General features: G+C 54.6%; 5 protein-coding genes across 5 annotated transcripts; 3 read left to right on the top strand and 2 right to left on the bottom strand.

Annotated features, from left to right (window-relative positions):
* Positions 1 to 34: 34 nt before the first annotated feature.
* On the top strand, positions 35 to 1,999 carry BDW47DRAFT_111181 (uncharacterized protein). Its single transcript, XM_024813896.1, has 2 exons — positions 35 to 119; positions 216 to 1,999. Exon 2 carries the CDS (start codon positions 374 to 376, stop codon positions 1,973 to 1,975), a length of 1,602 nt encoding a protein of 533 aa, XP_024668974.1. The 5' UTR covers positions 35 to 119; positions 216 to 373; the 3' UTR covers positions 1,976 to 1,999.
* A 1,452-nt stretch (positions 2,000 to 3,451) lies between these two features.
* Positions 3,452 to 7,492, top strand: BDW47DRAFT_69728 (carbamoyl-phosphate synthase (glutamine-hydrolyzing) CPA2). The gene is made up of 3 exons (XM_024819634.1): positions 3,452 to 3,948; positions 4,186 to 7,238; positions 7,297 to 7,492. Exons 1-3 carry the CDS (start codon positions 3,591 to 3,593, stop codon positions 7,402 to 7,404), a joined length of 3,519 nt encoding a protein of 1,172 aa, XP_024668975.1. The 5' UTR covers positions 3,452 to 3,590; the 3' UTR covers positions 7,405 to 7,492.
* A 581-nt stretch (positions 7,493 to 8,073) lies between these two features.
* Positions 8,074 to 9,808, top strand: BDW47DRAFT_133863 (S-adenosylmethionine-dependent methyltransferase; the record flags this gene model as incomplete). Its single annotated transcript, XM_024817947.1, has 3 exons — positions 8,074 to 8,356; positions 8,463 to 8,762; positions 8,879 to 9,808. Exons 1-3 carry the CDS (start codon positions 8,078 to 8,080, stop codon positions 9,806 to 9,808), a joined length of 1,509 nt encoding a protein of 502 aa, XP_024668976.1. The 5' UTR covers positions 8,074 to 8,077.
* A 74-nt stretch (positions 9,809 to 9,882) lies between these two features.
* Positions 9,883 to 11,314, bottom strand: BDW47DRAFT_111186 (40S ribosomal protein uS19). The gene is made up of 5 exons (XM_024813897.1): positions 11,188 to 11,314; positions 11,096 to 11,114; positions 10,827 to 10,884; positions 10,356 to 10,652; positions 9,883 to 10,284 (listed from the first exon to the last, which is right to left on the bottom strand). The coding sequence occupies exons 1-5, from the start codon at positions 11,203 to 11,205 to the stop codon at positions 10,215 to 10,217; spliced, it is 462 nt and encodes a 153-aa protein (XP_024668977.1). The 5' UTR covers positions 11,206 to 11,314; the 3' UTR covers positions 9,883 to 10,214.
* A 269-nt stretch (positions 11,315 to 11,583) lies between these two features.
* Positions 11,584 to 12,475, bottom strand: aspf8 (ribosomal protein P2). Its single transcript, XM_024813898.1, has 3 exons — positions 12,371 to 12,475; positions 12,099 to 12,264; positions 11,584 to 12,037 (listed from the first exon to the last, which is right to left on the bottom strand). Exons 2-3 carry the CDS (start codon positions 12,255 to 12,257, stop codon positions 11,873 to 11,875), a joined length of 324 nt encoding a protein of 107 aa, XP_024668978.1. The 5' UTR covers positions 12,258 to 12,264; positions 12,371 to 12,475; the 3' UTR covers positions 11,584 to 11,872.
* Positions 12,476 to 12,504: the final 29 nt, after the last annotated feature.

The raw sequence follows: 12,504 nt of genomic DNA on the forward strand, positions 1-12,504 counted from the left end.
CTTTGAGATGGCGACCAACAACAAATACCATCGACTTCGATATCGCAGATAAACAACATTGCATATAAAAAAAAAGAAACAAACAAACAACCCACTGATCGGTTCTACCCCGCAGAGAAGTATGTGGAATGTACTATAGGGTCCACTCTTGACGGTGGTCTTTGTATAGGATCACGTGAGCACATCACGATCCGCTGCTGACATAACACCACCAGTACAACCACCACCAACAACCACGAAGTAATCAGACACTGGAAGGATCCAGCTCCTCAATCAGTTGTTGGAATCTCGTCGCAAGACGGTTTCAGATGCAAAGTTTCAAAGTGAAAACTGTTGGTGTCAGCAGTCCCTGAAACCCCCTCCTGAACCACCCATGGCCCACCACAGTCCCAGCGAGCCCAACCATGCCGCTGCCCACATTCCCCCCTTCGCAAGGCCACTGGCTCCTTACATCCGAACCCGCCAGGAGACCCTGCGCATTCGACAGGCCCTGACGATCTACCTCCGCTCGCTCATTACCTTTGCCGACGACGATGTCGATCGGCCGGACCGCCACGCGCAATCCCACCTCTCCCTGTGTGTGCCCCACGAGGCGGTCGTCGACGTGAAACGCACTCCGCTGGAAGTGTCTGGCCTGAGGAGAGAGTACTTGGAGGCGCTACGGGCGAACGTCGCGGCAAGGAGAGAATATCAGTCGTTATTCGAAGGCGAGACCGCCGGGTCCGCTCCGCCCACCTCGGAGACGCCGAAACCAGATTCCACCCTCGAGCTCCAGGCTTACCTTCGACTGCTCCGCGATCGCCGCCAGCATGATAAGCTGCGCGTCTTCCAGCATCATCTGCAACAAATCAAAACCCGCGAGACGGTCAAACCGGAGGATTTTGAGCGGACGGATGGGAAAGAACGGTTGGTGGTACCGGAGGACTGGACGCAAGACGAACAGAGCGGGGGTCGGCCCGACGGGGATATCGAAGGGTTGTTGCATAACTTGGAGAGGGCCGTGGTGCGCGCTAAGAGCCAGCTCAATCAAGAGAAGAGGCTGTTTGAAGAGCTGAAAGCGCGGCACGACGCACGGGAGAACCCCGATGACATTGATCCAGCCGTCAAGCTCGCGGCATTACAGAGAACCAGAGACGAGTTGGTGCAGTGGGTAGAGCAGAAGCTGACCACTGCGGGGAGCAGCGAAGATGCCCCCCCGGAGGAGATACCCCCGGAGGAGATTGAGGAATCGGTGCGTCTGTTGGAAGAACAAAAGGCACAGGTTATGGAGCTTTACTCCGAATACGTGGACGCCCGCAAGCGGCTCTTGGATGCCGCAGCTCGCGCCTGTCAGCCCATCGCCAGTGCTTCAGCGAAGCCTCCGGATCGGTCGCCTGGCCCAGATAAACCCATTGCCGATCCGACGCCGTCGCTGGAGAGCTTGGATGCTCTCTCGTTTACCAGCGACGTCCTACTCCCTCTTGCCAAGAGCCAGCGGGCGCTGTCTCTCCAGAAAACCTACCTCGCCGGGCTTCTCGGGAAAGAGAAGTCCACGACACTTCGGATCTTGAACCGCCTGAGCGACGAGAGCCATCTTCTGCCGGAGTATCCGATCCTAGCCCGTCAGCCCCGTTTCAAGCACACCGCCGCGGTCGCCCAGAAAGACCCCGCCAAGCAGGATGCGGTTGTTTCGCTGGCCGAAGCCTGGGCCTTTGCTTCTGACGCGGCGGACTCGGGCAACCGAGAGTTTGTGGAACAGAAGGTGCTCCAGGGGACTGAAACGACGGAGGATGCGCAGCAGGCGCTGCAAGAGATCTACAGTCTGCTCAACCAGGACCTCGAGGAGACTCTACGCGATGATGGGGACGGGCAAGGCGACAATGATATCTGGGCCTCCGAGGCACAGTCGACCCGGTCGCGGACGAGAGCCAACCGGAGTGAACGGCGACCCAAGGGGCCCTGGTCCCGACTGAATGGGCGGATTGGCGTGGAATGATTGGATTGATAATCTAGTATGACTTAATACACTACCTACCTAATACCTACTAAGGGAATAAGCACCGACTTTGAGGGATCTGCCGAGTCAATCTCATAATACAAATTAATATCTAGGTACCTTAACCTTATTGACCCTAATTGGCTTTCCACGGGTACTACCGCGATATGGACATTATCAGGTGATCCGGCCTCCGAATGCTCATTGCCGGTTCCCGGACCCAAGATGTCTAGCGTGGTAGCGAGTCTGCTGCAGCGGGGACCGAACCCCAGAAAGGATAGATCGGCTGGTGCATCTTTTTGTTTTCCGGTTTTCTTACTTTGTGCTCTTCTCTTGTCTTTTCTTTGGTTTCTTGGGAGTGAAGACTGCAGAGCTTACTTTTGGGTATTGACCTGGATGTCGATGGTTCAGATGGTAACGTGACATACCACAGTATGGTGTACATGGGCAGAGTCAACAGCCCTCGTAGGAAGAATAATGCAGACTTATAGAAGCCGATCCGCAGAGAATATTTTCACTAGTGTCCACTGTCTACCTCCATGGGCTCCACTGCCATCATCGTCATCAAGGTCTGAGTCACTAACCACCGACCTAGTAACTACCTACTAATGAGTACTACTAATGGATACTAGATTTTTCTCGGTCTGCTCCGTAGGAGACTATGAGGGGTTAAGATACTATAATTTAGGGTTAGCGAGCCACAGTGAAGTCATGGCCGTAGTTTAAACACAATTTGGTCAACTCGCATAGACTAATACCAATGGGGACTCAACACTCAACACTGAGCCCGAGGCTAGCTGGAGGGATGGATACAGAATCCTGTACGGAGAAGCGGTGGTTGAAAGGTTTATGCAGGGAATATTAGGTAAGGGAGGAGTTTGTCCTGGATTTCCGCCCATTTGATATATCTGATTGGTGGAAGATACAGGCGGTGATGGACGCAGCTGACCTCATCCGAATAATGCAAGTTCCGCAGACCGGAACGCTTAGCGGTCCCTGCCAAAAAGTTTGGCTTGTATTGGTCTTGGCCTTGGCCCGGGTCCCCTAAGAAAATTCCACTCTTCGGGACGTTCCTTGTCCAACTCGCGTCAACTGGCTATCCCGACTTTTTTTTTTTTTTTTTTTCCTTTCTGGCTCCGCTTTTTTTTCCAAAGAGGGTCAACTCAACCCATTGACTCATCGCCGCTACCAAGGTTTTTCTTTTCTTTTTTATTTGCCCTTTACTTTTTTCCTCTTCCTCTAATTTTCTCTCCTCTCCTTGTTAGTCGCATCCTCGTGCTTCTTATTGTTCCTCCCTTTCGACTTGTACGCTAGGCCATTCCTCTATCCACCTTAACCTCTTCGTCCTCTCCTGGACAATTGGGCGTGTGGCATAAAAGCGGGACAAGAAGGGATCAACCTAGGCCGATCGAGGGCTAAAAAAGGACCTGAGATTTCTCAATCCAATAGAGAAAACCGCAACTTCGACACCTCCCTCTGCAGACAGTTCGCGGGACCAAACCCCCAGTTCAGCAAAAAAGGAGCGAGACCACTCTCCGTCGGGTCGAATTGACTCCTTCATTTTACACCTTTTTAATTTTTCTAATTTTCCCGTTCCCCCGCGCGGTGCGCAAATATGGTTCTCGCCGCGCGTTGCGGGCAGGCTACGTCCGCTCTTTTGCGGCAGCGCTGTCTGGCCGATTCCCGCCGCTCCGCCCTCTCTCTGCGCGCTTTCTCCTCCCAGACGACGACCGTCCGGTCCACGGCGGCGAACCTGCGGTTGCAGCAGAAGACTGCCTCGCCATGGCGCCCCCAGCAGCTGCGCTCGTTCTCCAGCGCTCTGCGTCGTCTGGCTTCTGAGGCTCCCTCCGCTGAGAGCTACCTCGCTAGCGGTGCCGTTAAGCCTAGCAGCGGTCTTGTCGATGTCAAGAAGGTGCTCGTCATCGGTAGTGGTGGTCTGAGTATTGGCCAGGCTGGTGAATTTGATTACTCGGGTAAGTCATATTGGGATATTGAGGGTTAGAATACTTGTTTTGGGTTGCCTCTTTTTCTCTTTTTTTCTTCGCACATTCGGGAGTGAAGGGTTCCGATTATCGGCCTTTTCGAAGAGTTGATGTGGAGAACACCCGAGGGTGTTGGAAGAATTGATTTGATAAGGGCACAAGACCAACAGAGAGGAAGAAGAATAAACGGATTGTCTGAATAATGACTGACTGTTCTTTGATCTACAGGTTCCCAAGCCCTGAAGGCCCTCAAGGAAGCCGGTGTCGAATCGGTCCTCATCAACCCCAACATCGCGACGATCCAGACCGATCACAAGCTCGCCGATCAAGTTTACTATCTCCCCGTCACCCCGGAGTACGTGAGCTACGTCATTGAGCGCGAGCAGCCCGATGGCATCTTCCTCTCCTTCGGTGGTCAGACCGCCCTGAACTTGGGTGTGCAGATGAACCGCATGGGTCTCTTCGAGCGCCATGGTGTCCGTGTCCTGGGTACCAGCATCAAGACCCTGGAGACCAGCGAGGATCGTGACCTTTTCGCCAAGGCCTTGAACGAGATCGATATCCCCATCGCCGAGTCCATTGCCGTCGGTACCGTCGACGAGGCCCTGCAGGCCGCCGAGTCCGTCGGCTACCCCATCATCGTTCGCTCTGCGTACGCTCTGGGTGGTCTGGGTTCCGGTTTCGCCAACAACCCCGAGGAGTTGAAGAACTTGTCGTCGCGCTCCTTGACCCTGTCGCCTCAGATCCTGGTCGAGAAGTCTCTGCGAGGCTGGAAGGAGGTCGAGTATGAGGTTGTTCGGGACGCCGCCAACAACTGCATCACGGTCTGCAACATGGAGAACTTCGACCCCCTGGGTATCCACACCGGTGACAGTATCGTCGTTGCCCCCAGTCAGACTCTGTCCGACGAGGAGTACCACATGCTGCGTACCGCTGCCATCAAGATCGTGCGCCACCTTGGTGTCGTCGGTGAATGCAACGTCCAGTACGCGCTGCAGCCCGATGGCCTGGACTACCGTGTCATTGAGGTCAACGCGCGTCTCTCGCGTTCGTCTGCCCTGGCCTCCAAGGCGACCGGTTACCCCCTGGCCTACACGGCCGCCAAGATCGGCCTGGGCCACAACCTCCCCGAGCTGCCCAATGCCGTGACCAAGACCACCACTGCCAACTTCGAGCCCAGTCTGGACTACATCGTCACCAAGATCCCCCGGTGGGATCTGAGCAAGTTCCAGCATGTCAACCGCGACATCGGTAGCGCCATGAAGTCCGTCGGTGAGGTTATGGCCATTGGCCGTACCTTCGAGGAGTCTATCCAGAAGGCCATCCGCCAGGTTGACCCTCGATTCCTCGGTTTCCAGGGTGATCACTTCGAGAACCTCGACGACGTCCTGAAGAACCCCACCGACCGCCGTTGGTTGGCCGTCGGCCAGGCCATGCTCCACGAGGGCTACTCCGTGGACAAGGTCCACGAGCTGTCCAAGATCGACAAGTGGTTCCTGTACAAGCTGCAGAACATCGTTGACTGCCACCACGAGCTCAAGGAGATCGGCAGCCTCTTCGGCGTCCAGCACGAGACCATGCTGAAGGCCAAGAAGCTCGGATTCTCCGACAAGCAGATCGCGCTCCTGGTCGGCTCGTCTGAGGACGATGTCCGCGCCCGCCGTACCAGCTTCGGTATCCGCCCGTGGGTGAAGAAGATTGACACCCTGGCTGCTGAGTTCCCCGCCGACACCAACTACCTCTACACCACCTACAACGCCTCCTCTCACGACGTTAGCTTCGATGATCACGGAATCATCATCCTCGGCAGCGGTGTGTACCGTATCGGTAGCTCCGTCGAGTTTGACTGGTGTGCGGTCAACGCCACTCTGTCCCTGAAGAACATGGACAAGAAGACGGTCATGATCAACTACAACCCCGAGACCTACTCCACTGATTTCGACACCGCCGACAAGCTGTACTTCGAGGAGCTCAGCTACGAGCGTGTCATGGATATCTACGAGCTCGAGGCCGCTAGCGGTGTCGTCGTCTCTGTCGGTGGCCAGCTGCCGCAGAACATTGCCCTCCGCCTGCAGGAGACTGGCGGTGCTCATGTGCTGGGTACCAACCCCAAGGACATCGACAACGCCGAGGACCGTCACAAGTTCTCGCAGATCCTGGACAGCATCGGTGTTGACCAGCCCGCCTGGAAGGAGCTTACTTCCGTGGCCGAGGCCGAGCGCTTCGCCGACTCTGTTGGCTACCCCGTGCTGGTCCGTCCCAGTTACGTCCTGTCCGGTGCGGCCATGAACGTCATCTACAGCCAGGATGAGCTCAAGGAGAAGCTTCTGAATGCCAGCGCTGTCTCGCCTGACCACCCCGTCGTGATCACCAAGTTCATCGAGGGTGCTGAGGAGATCGACGTCGACGGTGTTGCCTCGAACGGCAAGCTGATCCTGCACGCTGTCAGTGAGCACGTTGAGCCCGCCGGTGTGCACTCTGGTGACGCCACCCTCGTCCTCCCCCCCGCCAACCTGGACGAGTCCATCATGGCCCGCGTCAAGGAGATCGCCGAGAAGGTTGCCAAGGCCTGGAACATCACCGGTCCCTTCAACATGCAGATCATCAAGGCCGACCAGGAGGGCGCCCAGCCCGAGCTGAAGGTCATCGAGTGCAACCTGCGTGCTTCTCGTTCGTTCCCCTTCGCCTCCAAGGTTCTGGGCACCAACTTCATCGATGTTGCCACCAAGGCCCTGGTTGGCCGTGACGTCCCCGAGCCCACCGACCTGATGACCACCAAGCGTGACTACCTGGCCACCAAGGTGCCCCAGTTCAGCTGGACCCGTCTGGCTGGTGCCGACCCCTTCCTGGGCGTCGAGATGGCCAGTACCGGTGAGATTGCCTGCTTCGGTAAGGACCTCGTCGAGGCCTACTGGGCTTCCCTGCAGTCGACCATGAACTTCCGTGTGCCTGAGCCCGGTGAGGGTATCCTGCTTGGCGGCGACATCGCCAACCCCGCTCTGGTCCAGATCGTCGAGTACCTCAACCCTCTGGGCTTCAAGTTCTTCGCTGCCAGCCCCGAGGTCAAGGCTCACATCGAGTCCACCGCCAAGGACGCTTCCGTGCAGGTCATCGAGTTCCCCAAGAAGGACAAGCGTGCTCTCCGTGAGGTGTTCCAGAAGTACAACATCCACGGTACTTTCAACCTCGCCAAGACCCGGGGCAAGACCCTGGTCGACGAGGACTACGTCATGAGACGTAACGCCGTTGACTTTGGCGTGCCTCTCTTCATGGAGACCAAGGTAAGATTATCCGAATTGTCCCCTTATTCATGTTGACTATATGCTAATCCTCTTCTAGACTGCTCTCCTCTTCGCGCAGGCTATGAGCCAGAAGCTGCCTCGCCCCGAGGGTATCCCCTCCGAGGTCCGCAGCTGGTCCGACTTCGCCGGCACCAAGATGATGTAAACAAAAGCAAAGAAAAAGTGTTTATTATTCCCTTATAGATATAATCATCGGCGATTTACTGTTGTTCTCGGTTTCGAAAGACCGCCTTGCTTGGCGTAGCGGGTGCGGTGCCAGGTCATCAAATGTTGATAAAGACTTTTTGTTTTTTTGACTCGCCTGCTGTTTTCCGTCCTGGATGAAGCAAAAGAGCGGACATGAGGGTTTTGGTTCATGTGGTTTTGTGCATTTTCTTTTTCCTTCTTCTCATTTTTTCTTTTTTACTCCGTTCCCTTTAGCAATTGTTCATTACCCCTTTTTCATGATGGCGTCGAGATGGTGTAGACCGACATTGTCCTCGAGAGGAATGAATGTTGGATGAACTCGATCTGCTGTTTTCATCATATTCAAAATTTGATGTGTATATTATTAGTGCAGTGATTTAGCCAATCTCAACTCGCATATGAAGTGATCTTACCGTTACACTGCGCTTAAGCATACTCACCTAGTAGACGTGAACTAACTTGCCCTCCCAGCCTGCTCTCAAGTCCAGGTAACCTAATATTTGCAGAGAGATAATGACTAATCGCCCCAATCCAACGAATCATTTTCTTCTCTTCATCGCCTAGTTCATCAAATACATCCATACATACAACTCAATCATATCCAACTCCCATGAGATTGGGAACCATCAACCATGTCCCCAAACGACAATGACAACGACGGCCTCCCAGGAGTCTTCACAGACACCACACCCGGCCCAGCCCCCAACGGTCTCGGCCAAGGCCTCTTCGCTACCAAAGCCATCCCCGCCGGCGGGGACGTCCTGAATATCAAGACACCCTTCGTTGCGGTGCTAGATACAGAGCGGCTGGGGGATACGTGCTCTGGGTGTTTTGGGAGGAGATATTTCGGTGGTGATGATGTCTCGTTGAGGGCTTGCACGGGGTGTCGGGTTTTGAGGTATTGCGATAGGGTCAGTATTTCACTATAGATGGTTTTCACATCTATCTATGTATCTACCTTCTCCCTCCCCCCTAGATCAAAAGCAGGAAACCCCGAAACTGAAACAAGAAACACAGACATGCCAATCCAAAGACTGGAAACTCGCGCACTCCCTCGAATGTCCAACCTTCAAGAAACTAAACCCCCGCGTGCTGCCCAACAACGCCCGCGCTGTCCTCCGTATCGTCCAGCGCGTCCAGCGCGGGAGGTACACTCCCGCGGAACTGGGCCGCTTCGCGCAGCTGGAGACGCACGAGGCGGCGATCAGGGCGGAGAATCCGCGGCAGTGGGAGCGTATTTCGCTGTCTGCGAAGGCTGTGAGTGCTTATTCTGGGGGTGAGATGGACGAGGGGGAGATTTGTGAGGCTGGTGCCAAGGTTTGTTTTCCTTCTTTCTTACTCTCTTTCTTTCTTCCTGCTTTGCTTCTCATTCTTAGTACATGTATCTTCTATTGATGTGCGAAGAGGAAAAAGAAATAAAACTAACAGAAAAGCTCGACCTAAACTCCTTCAACCTAACAAACGCCCAATACGACCGCATAGGCCTCTACCTGCACCCCTACGCAGCGCTCATCAACCACAGCTGCGCCTACAACGCAGTAGCAGGCTTCGACGGCGCCGAGCTCTTCGTCAAAGCCGTGCGCCCCATCGCCAAGGGGGAACAGGTCTTTATCTCCTACGTCGACACGACGAACCCGACCCAGCTGCGCAGGCAGGAGCTTCGCGAGCGGTATTTCTTTGACTGTGCTTGTTCGAAGTGCTCCGCCTCTACCGATGAAGACGACCACCAGGAGCAGCAAATCATCGAGGCGTTCAAACTACTTCATTCTATCCCGGCTAGTACTGCCGCCGACGATGAAGGTCCCGTTCAGAGAGTCGAAAGACTACAGTCCGCACTGCGCTCTGTTAACGCATCCACGCCATGCCCTATAACCAGCCAGCCTATCGTCGCGCTTCGGGATGAATTGATAGCCTCGCTGCTCCCGGCAGGGATGTTCTACTCTGCGTTTGCGCACGCGGCTGTGCGCTACGTGCGCGTTGATCCCGTCGTGTACCCGTTTGTGGGGCATCCTATCCGGGCGGTTCATGCTTGGGCGCTGGCGAAGTTGGCGATTCATTTGTCGCAGGGTGGGGAGGGTGGAGTTGAGGGTGAGGGTGAGATGGAGGTGCGGGCGGCTGTTGAGAGGCTGGGGTTGAATCTTGGGTTGGTTATTTGGTCGGTGCTGAGGGGGCTTGTTGTCGGGGAGGGTGCTGCTTGTGCGGTGCCTGGGTTTAGGGGGGTGGTTGGGAGCGCGTTCGGGGAGGTGCAGGGGGAGTTTGTGAGGAATGGGATTGAGCCTGGGAGGATGGGGGTGGAGATTGGGAGGGAGTGGGAGAAGGTGGGGAGGTTGGTTGGGGGTGTTATTGAGGGGGAGGGGGGGTAGATAGCATGGGTCTAGTTTGTGCGACTGGTTTGAAGTTTGAGGATGGATGGTTGTATGGGTAGAACGTGTTGGACAGAAGCCCTTCTGTTGGCGTCTACAGGTAGATACAGCTACCTAGGTATTTATAATTCAATACACTGAAAACTTCGTTAAATTAAGACACCCCCATCTCAGGAAGGCATCTCCGCCCCAATATGTATGAGGCGAATCATCAGTTCAGTTCGTTCACATGCCGACAAAAGACCTTATATTGAGATGCAAACAGCTGACCCGCACTTGACATACAAGTAGACGATGGACCCAAATAGACAACGCAAATGGTATCCACCCATTTTTGTTTTCTTCTCCCAGCACATCCGGACGCCTGATTCCTCCACGCGACACCGCAAACCGACTGTTTCCCAGTTTACTTGAGGGGAATGAAACGGGAAGAGTGGGTGGCACCGATACCGGGACGACCGTGCTTGACGGGCTTGCTGTAGGATTGTTAGTTTCTTTCTTTTTGCCTTTTTCTTTTTTCTTTTTTTTTGCGAAAAGAGGGACGTACTATGAGATGGAGAATTCTCCCAGGTAGTGGCCAACCATCTCGGGCTTGACTTCGACCTGGTTGAACTCCTTGCCGGAGTAGATACCGACAACGCTGCCGATCATCTCGGGGACAACGATCATGTTACGGAGGTGGGTCTTGACGAGCTCGGGCTTCTCGTTGGCGGGAGCCTCCTGCTTGGCCTTGCGGAGCTTCTTGATCAGGCCCATGGGCTTGCGCTTCAGGCCACGGTTGAACCTGCGGCGGGCACGGGCGTGCACGACATCACGGAGCTGTTCGGAGGAGAGGTCGAGGAGCCTGACGACGTTAGAACAGATCTATCCATGACGCCATATCTCATAGCGTGAGATCCTTGTGCATCCTATCCCTCAACGGTGACGAATTCCCCCCATATGCACGCAATCGTCGGTGGTTCGCTCGTTTAGGGTCGGATGCACGGATTTCAAGCCAGGAATATCGGAGTCCACATACTGGTCGAGGTCAATGCCGCGGTAAGAAAACTTGCGGAACTGTCTTCTCTTCTTGATCTCTGTTGGCGATGGCTGTCAGCGCTGATGTTCCTTCTCGATATTGTGTCCCTCCCGATCGTCGAATCCGGTCCTGATCCTTCATCCCAAATCCACGTCGAAACCCATTTCCATCGCATATATTTCACCCCAGGACATATCGCACAATCAAATCGGAATATTCATGGGACCGGACGGGATAGGGAGGGGTTGGTTCAGTGAAAAAAAACGTACCGGCGGCCTCCTCGGCGTTCTGCAAAACAAGACATTCGTTAGCGACCTAGTTCCTCCCTCTCCATCGTCGCATGGGATAAAAGAAGACTCACGTATTCGGTGTCAGCCATTTTTGCAGATGTGTTTCCTCTCAAGGTCGCTTTCCGATCGGGACTCGAAAAGCGAAAAGGGCAAGGGTTGTCGTGTCGTGTCGCTGATGAACGTTCGTCGGGCTTCGACTTTTGCTAGGGCGCTCGGGATGGGAGTGAGGGTGGGCGGAGCCACTTTCTAAGCGACGGCTCGGGTTTAGCCCTACTACGCTAACCATTGTGGGATGATTAGGGTTGTGTCTCTATTAGCCCTAATCTTGAAAGATTGAGTTGGCCGCTTTAACCTAATTCGGCAGTTCTATTCCATGGCCCGGCCAACTGGAGTCTACGATATCAATGGACTTGTTGTCTCGCAATTATACGGTTGAGTACGCTCAATTGCAGATTAAGTTCATAGAACCTAGCGCGACTACACATACAGTGTTATACTCCGCAGTGATCATCAAACTATCATCGATACTTAACCTACGAGGGAAACAAGTGGTGGAGGTCAGATAATCTGAATTAGCTAAAAGCTCTTTCCAGCTCCCGTATGCATGAATCGTCACTGCATCAGAACAGCCTGAAAATGCAGGCTGGCCCAGTTTCCTGGGCGAATTTCCTCCCAAGACTGAAAAGAACCGCCAGACTTCTGTGCCCCCATAAATCACCGTATTTTTCTTTTGGAGGTTCGTACGAGACGATACGCTTAGTCGAAGAGACCGAAGCCCATGTCCTCATCGGACTCCTCCTTCTCCTCCTCCTTCTCCTGGGCGGGAGCGTCACCACCGGCGGCGGCGGCAGGGGCGGCAGCAGCAGCGCCGGCACCACCGGAGGGAACGGAAGCAAGCTTCTCGGAGCCCTGGGCGATCAGCTGCACGGGGGGTTAGTATTTGTTGACTCTGTTACGTGTGCGATTCCTGTGAAATACGAACCTCGTTGATGTCCTTGCCCTCAAGCTCGGAGAGGAGCTTGGAGAGACGGTCCTCATCGGCATCAATGCCGACGGCGGACAGAACGCCCTTGATGTCGGCAGCGGAGGGAGACTCGTTGCCGGCGAGGCCGAGGAGCAGGTAAGCGGCGAGGTGCTTCATTTTGAATCTGAGGCACAAAACTCTGTTAACACGAGTCGTTCGAAAACAAAACCCTCGCGACGATGCGACCACTGGCTAGGAAATAACACAAGGGCGTAAATCTCAAAACTTACCGGGTTTATGAAATAAGAACACGAGAATCAATCGATTTAACCGCAAGTTGGGCGGAGACTGAAACGTCGAGTTCGCTGGGAGGGATATTTAGCGATGGAGACAGAAAGGAAGTCAGGAATCGATCCGCTAAAAC

Source organism: Aspergillus candidus, assembly GCF_002847045.1.
Source record: "Aspergillus candidus strain CBS 102.13 unplaced genomic scaffold BDW47scaffold_53, whole genome shotgun sequence".
Lineage (NCBI taxonomy): Eukaryota > Fungi > Ascomycota > Eurotiomycetes > Eurotiales > Aspergillaceae > Aspergillus > Aspergillus candidus.

Coding starts and splice junctions, on each gene's coding strand:
- BDW47DRAFT_111181 (XM_024813896.1), top strand. CDS start 374: ATGGCCCACCACAGTCCCAGCGAGCCCAACCATGCCGCTGCCCACATT.
- BDW47DRAFT_69728 (XM_024819634.1), top strand. CDS start 3,591: ATGGTTCTCGCCGCGCGTTGCGGGCAGGCTACGTCCGCTCTTTTGCGG. Junction 3,949..4,185: donor TGGTGAATTTGATTACTCGG/GTAAGTCATATT, acceptor TTTGATCTACAG/GTTCCCAAGCCCTGAAGGCC. Junction 7,239..7,296: donor CTCTCTTCATGGAGACCAAG/GTAAGATTATCC, acceptor ATCCTCTTCTAG/ACTGCTCTCCTCTTCGCGCA.
- BDW47DRAFT_111186 (XM_024813897.1), bottom strand. Junction 10,653..10,826: donor CGCGGCATTGACCTCGACCA/GTATGTGGACTC, acceptor TAACGTCGTCAG/GCTCCTCGACCTCTCCTCCG. Junction 10,285..10,355: donor GGAGAATTCTCCATCTCATA/GTACGTCCCTCT, acceptor ACAATCCTACAG/CAAGCCCGTCAAGCACGGTC.
- aspf8 (XM_024813898.1), bottom strand. CDS start 12,257: ATGAAGCACCTCGCCGCTTACCTGCTCCTCGGCCTCGCCGGCAACGAG. Junction 12,038..12,098: donor AGGGCAAGGACATCAACGAG/GTTCGTATTTCA, acceptor CCCCCCGTGCAG/CTGATCGCCCAGGGCTCCGA.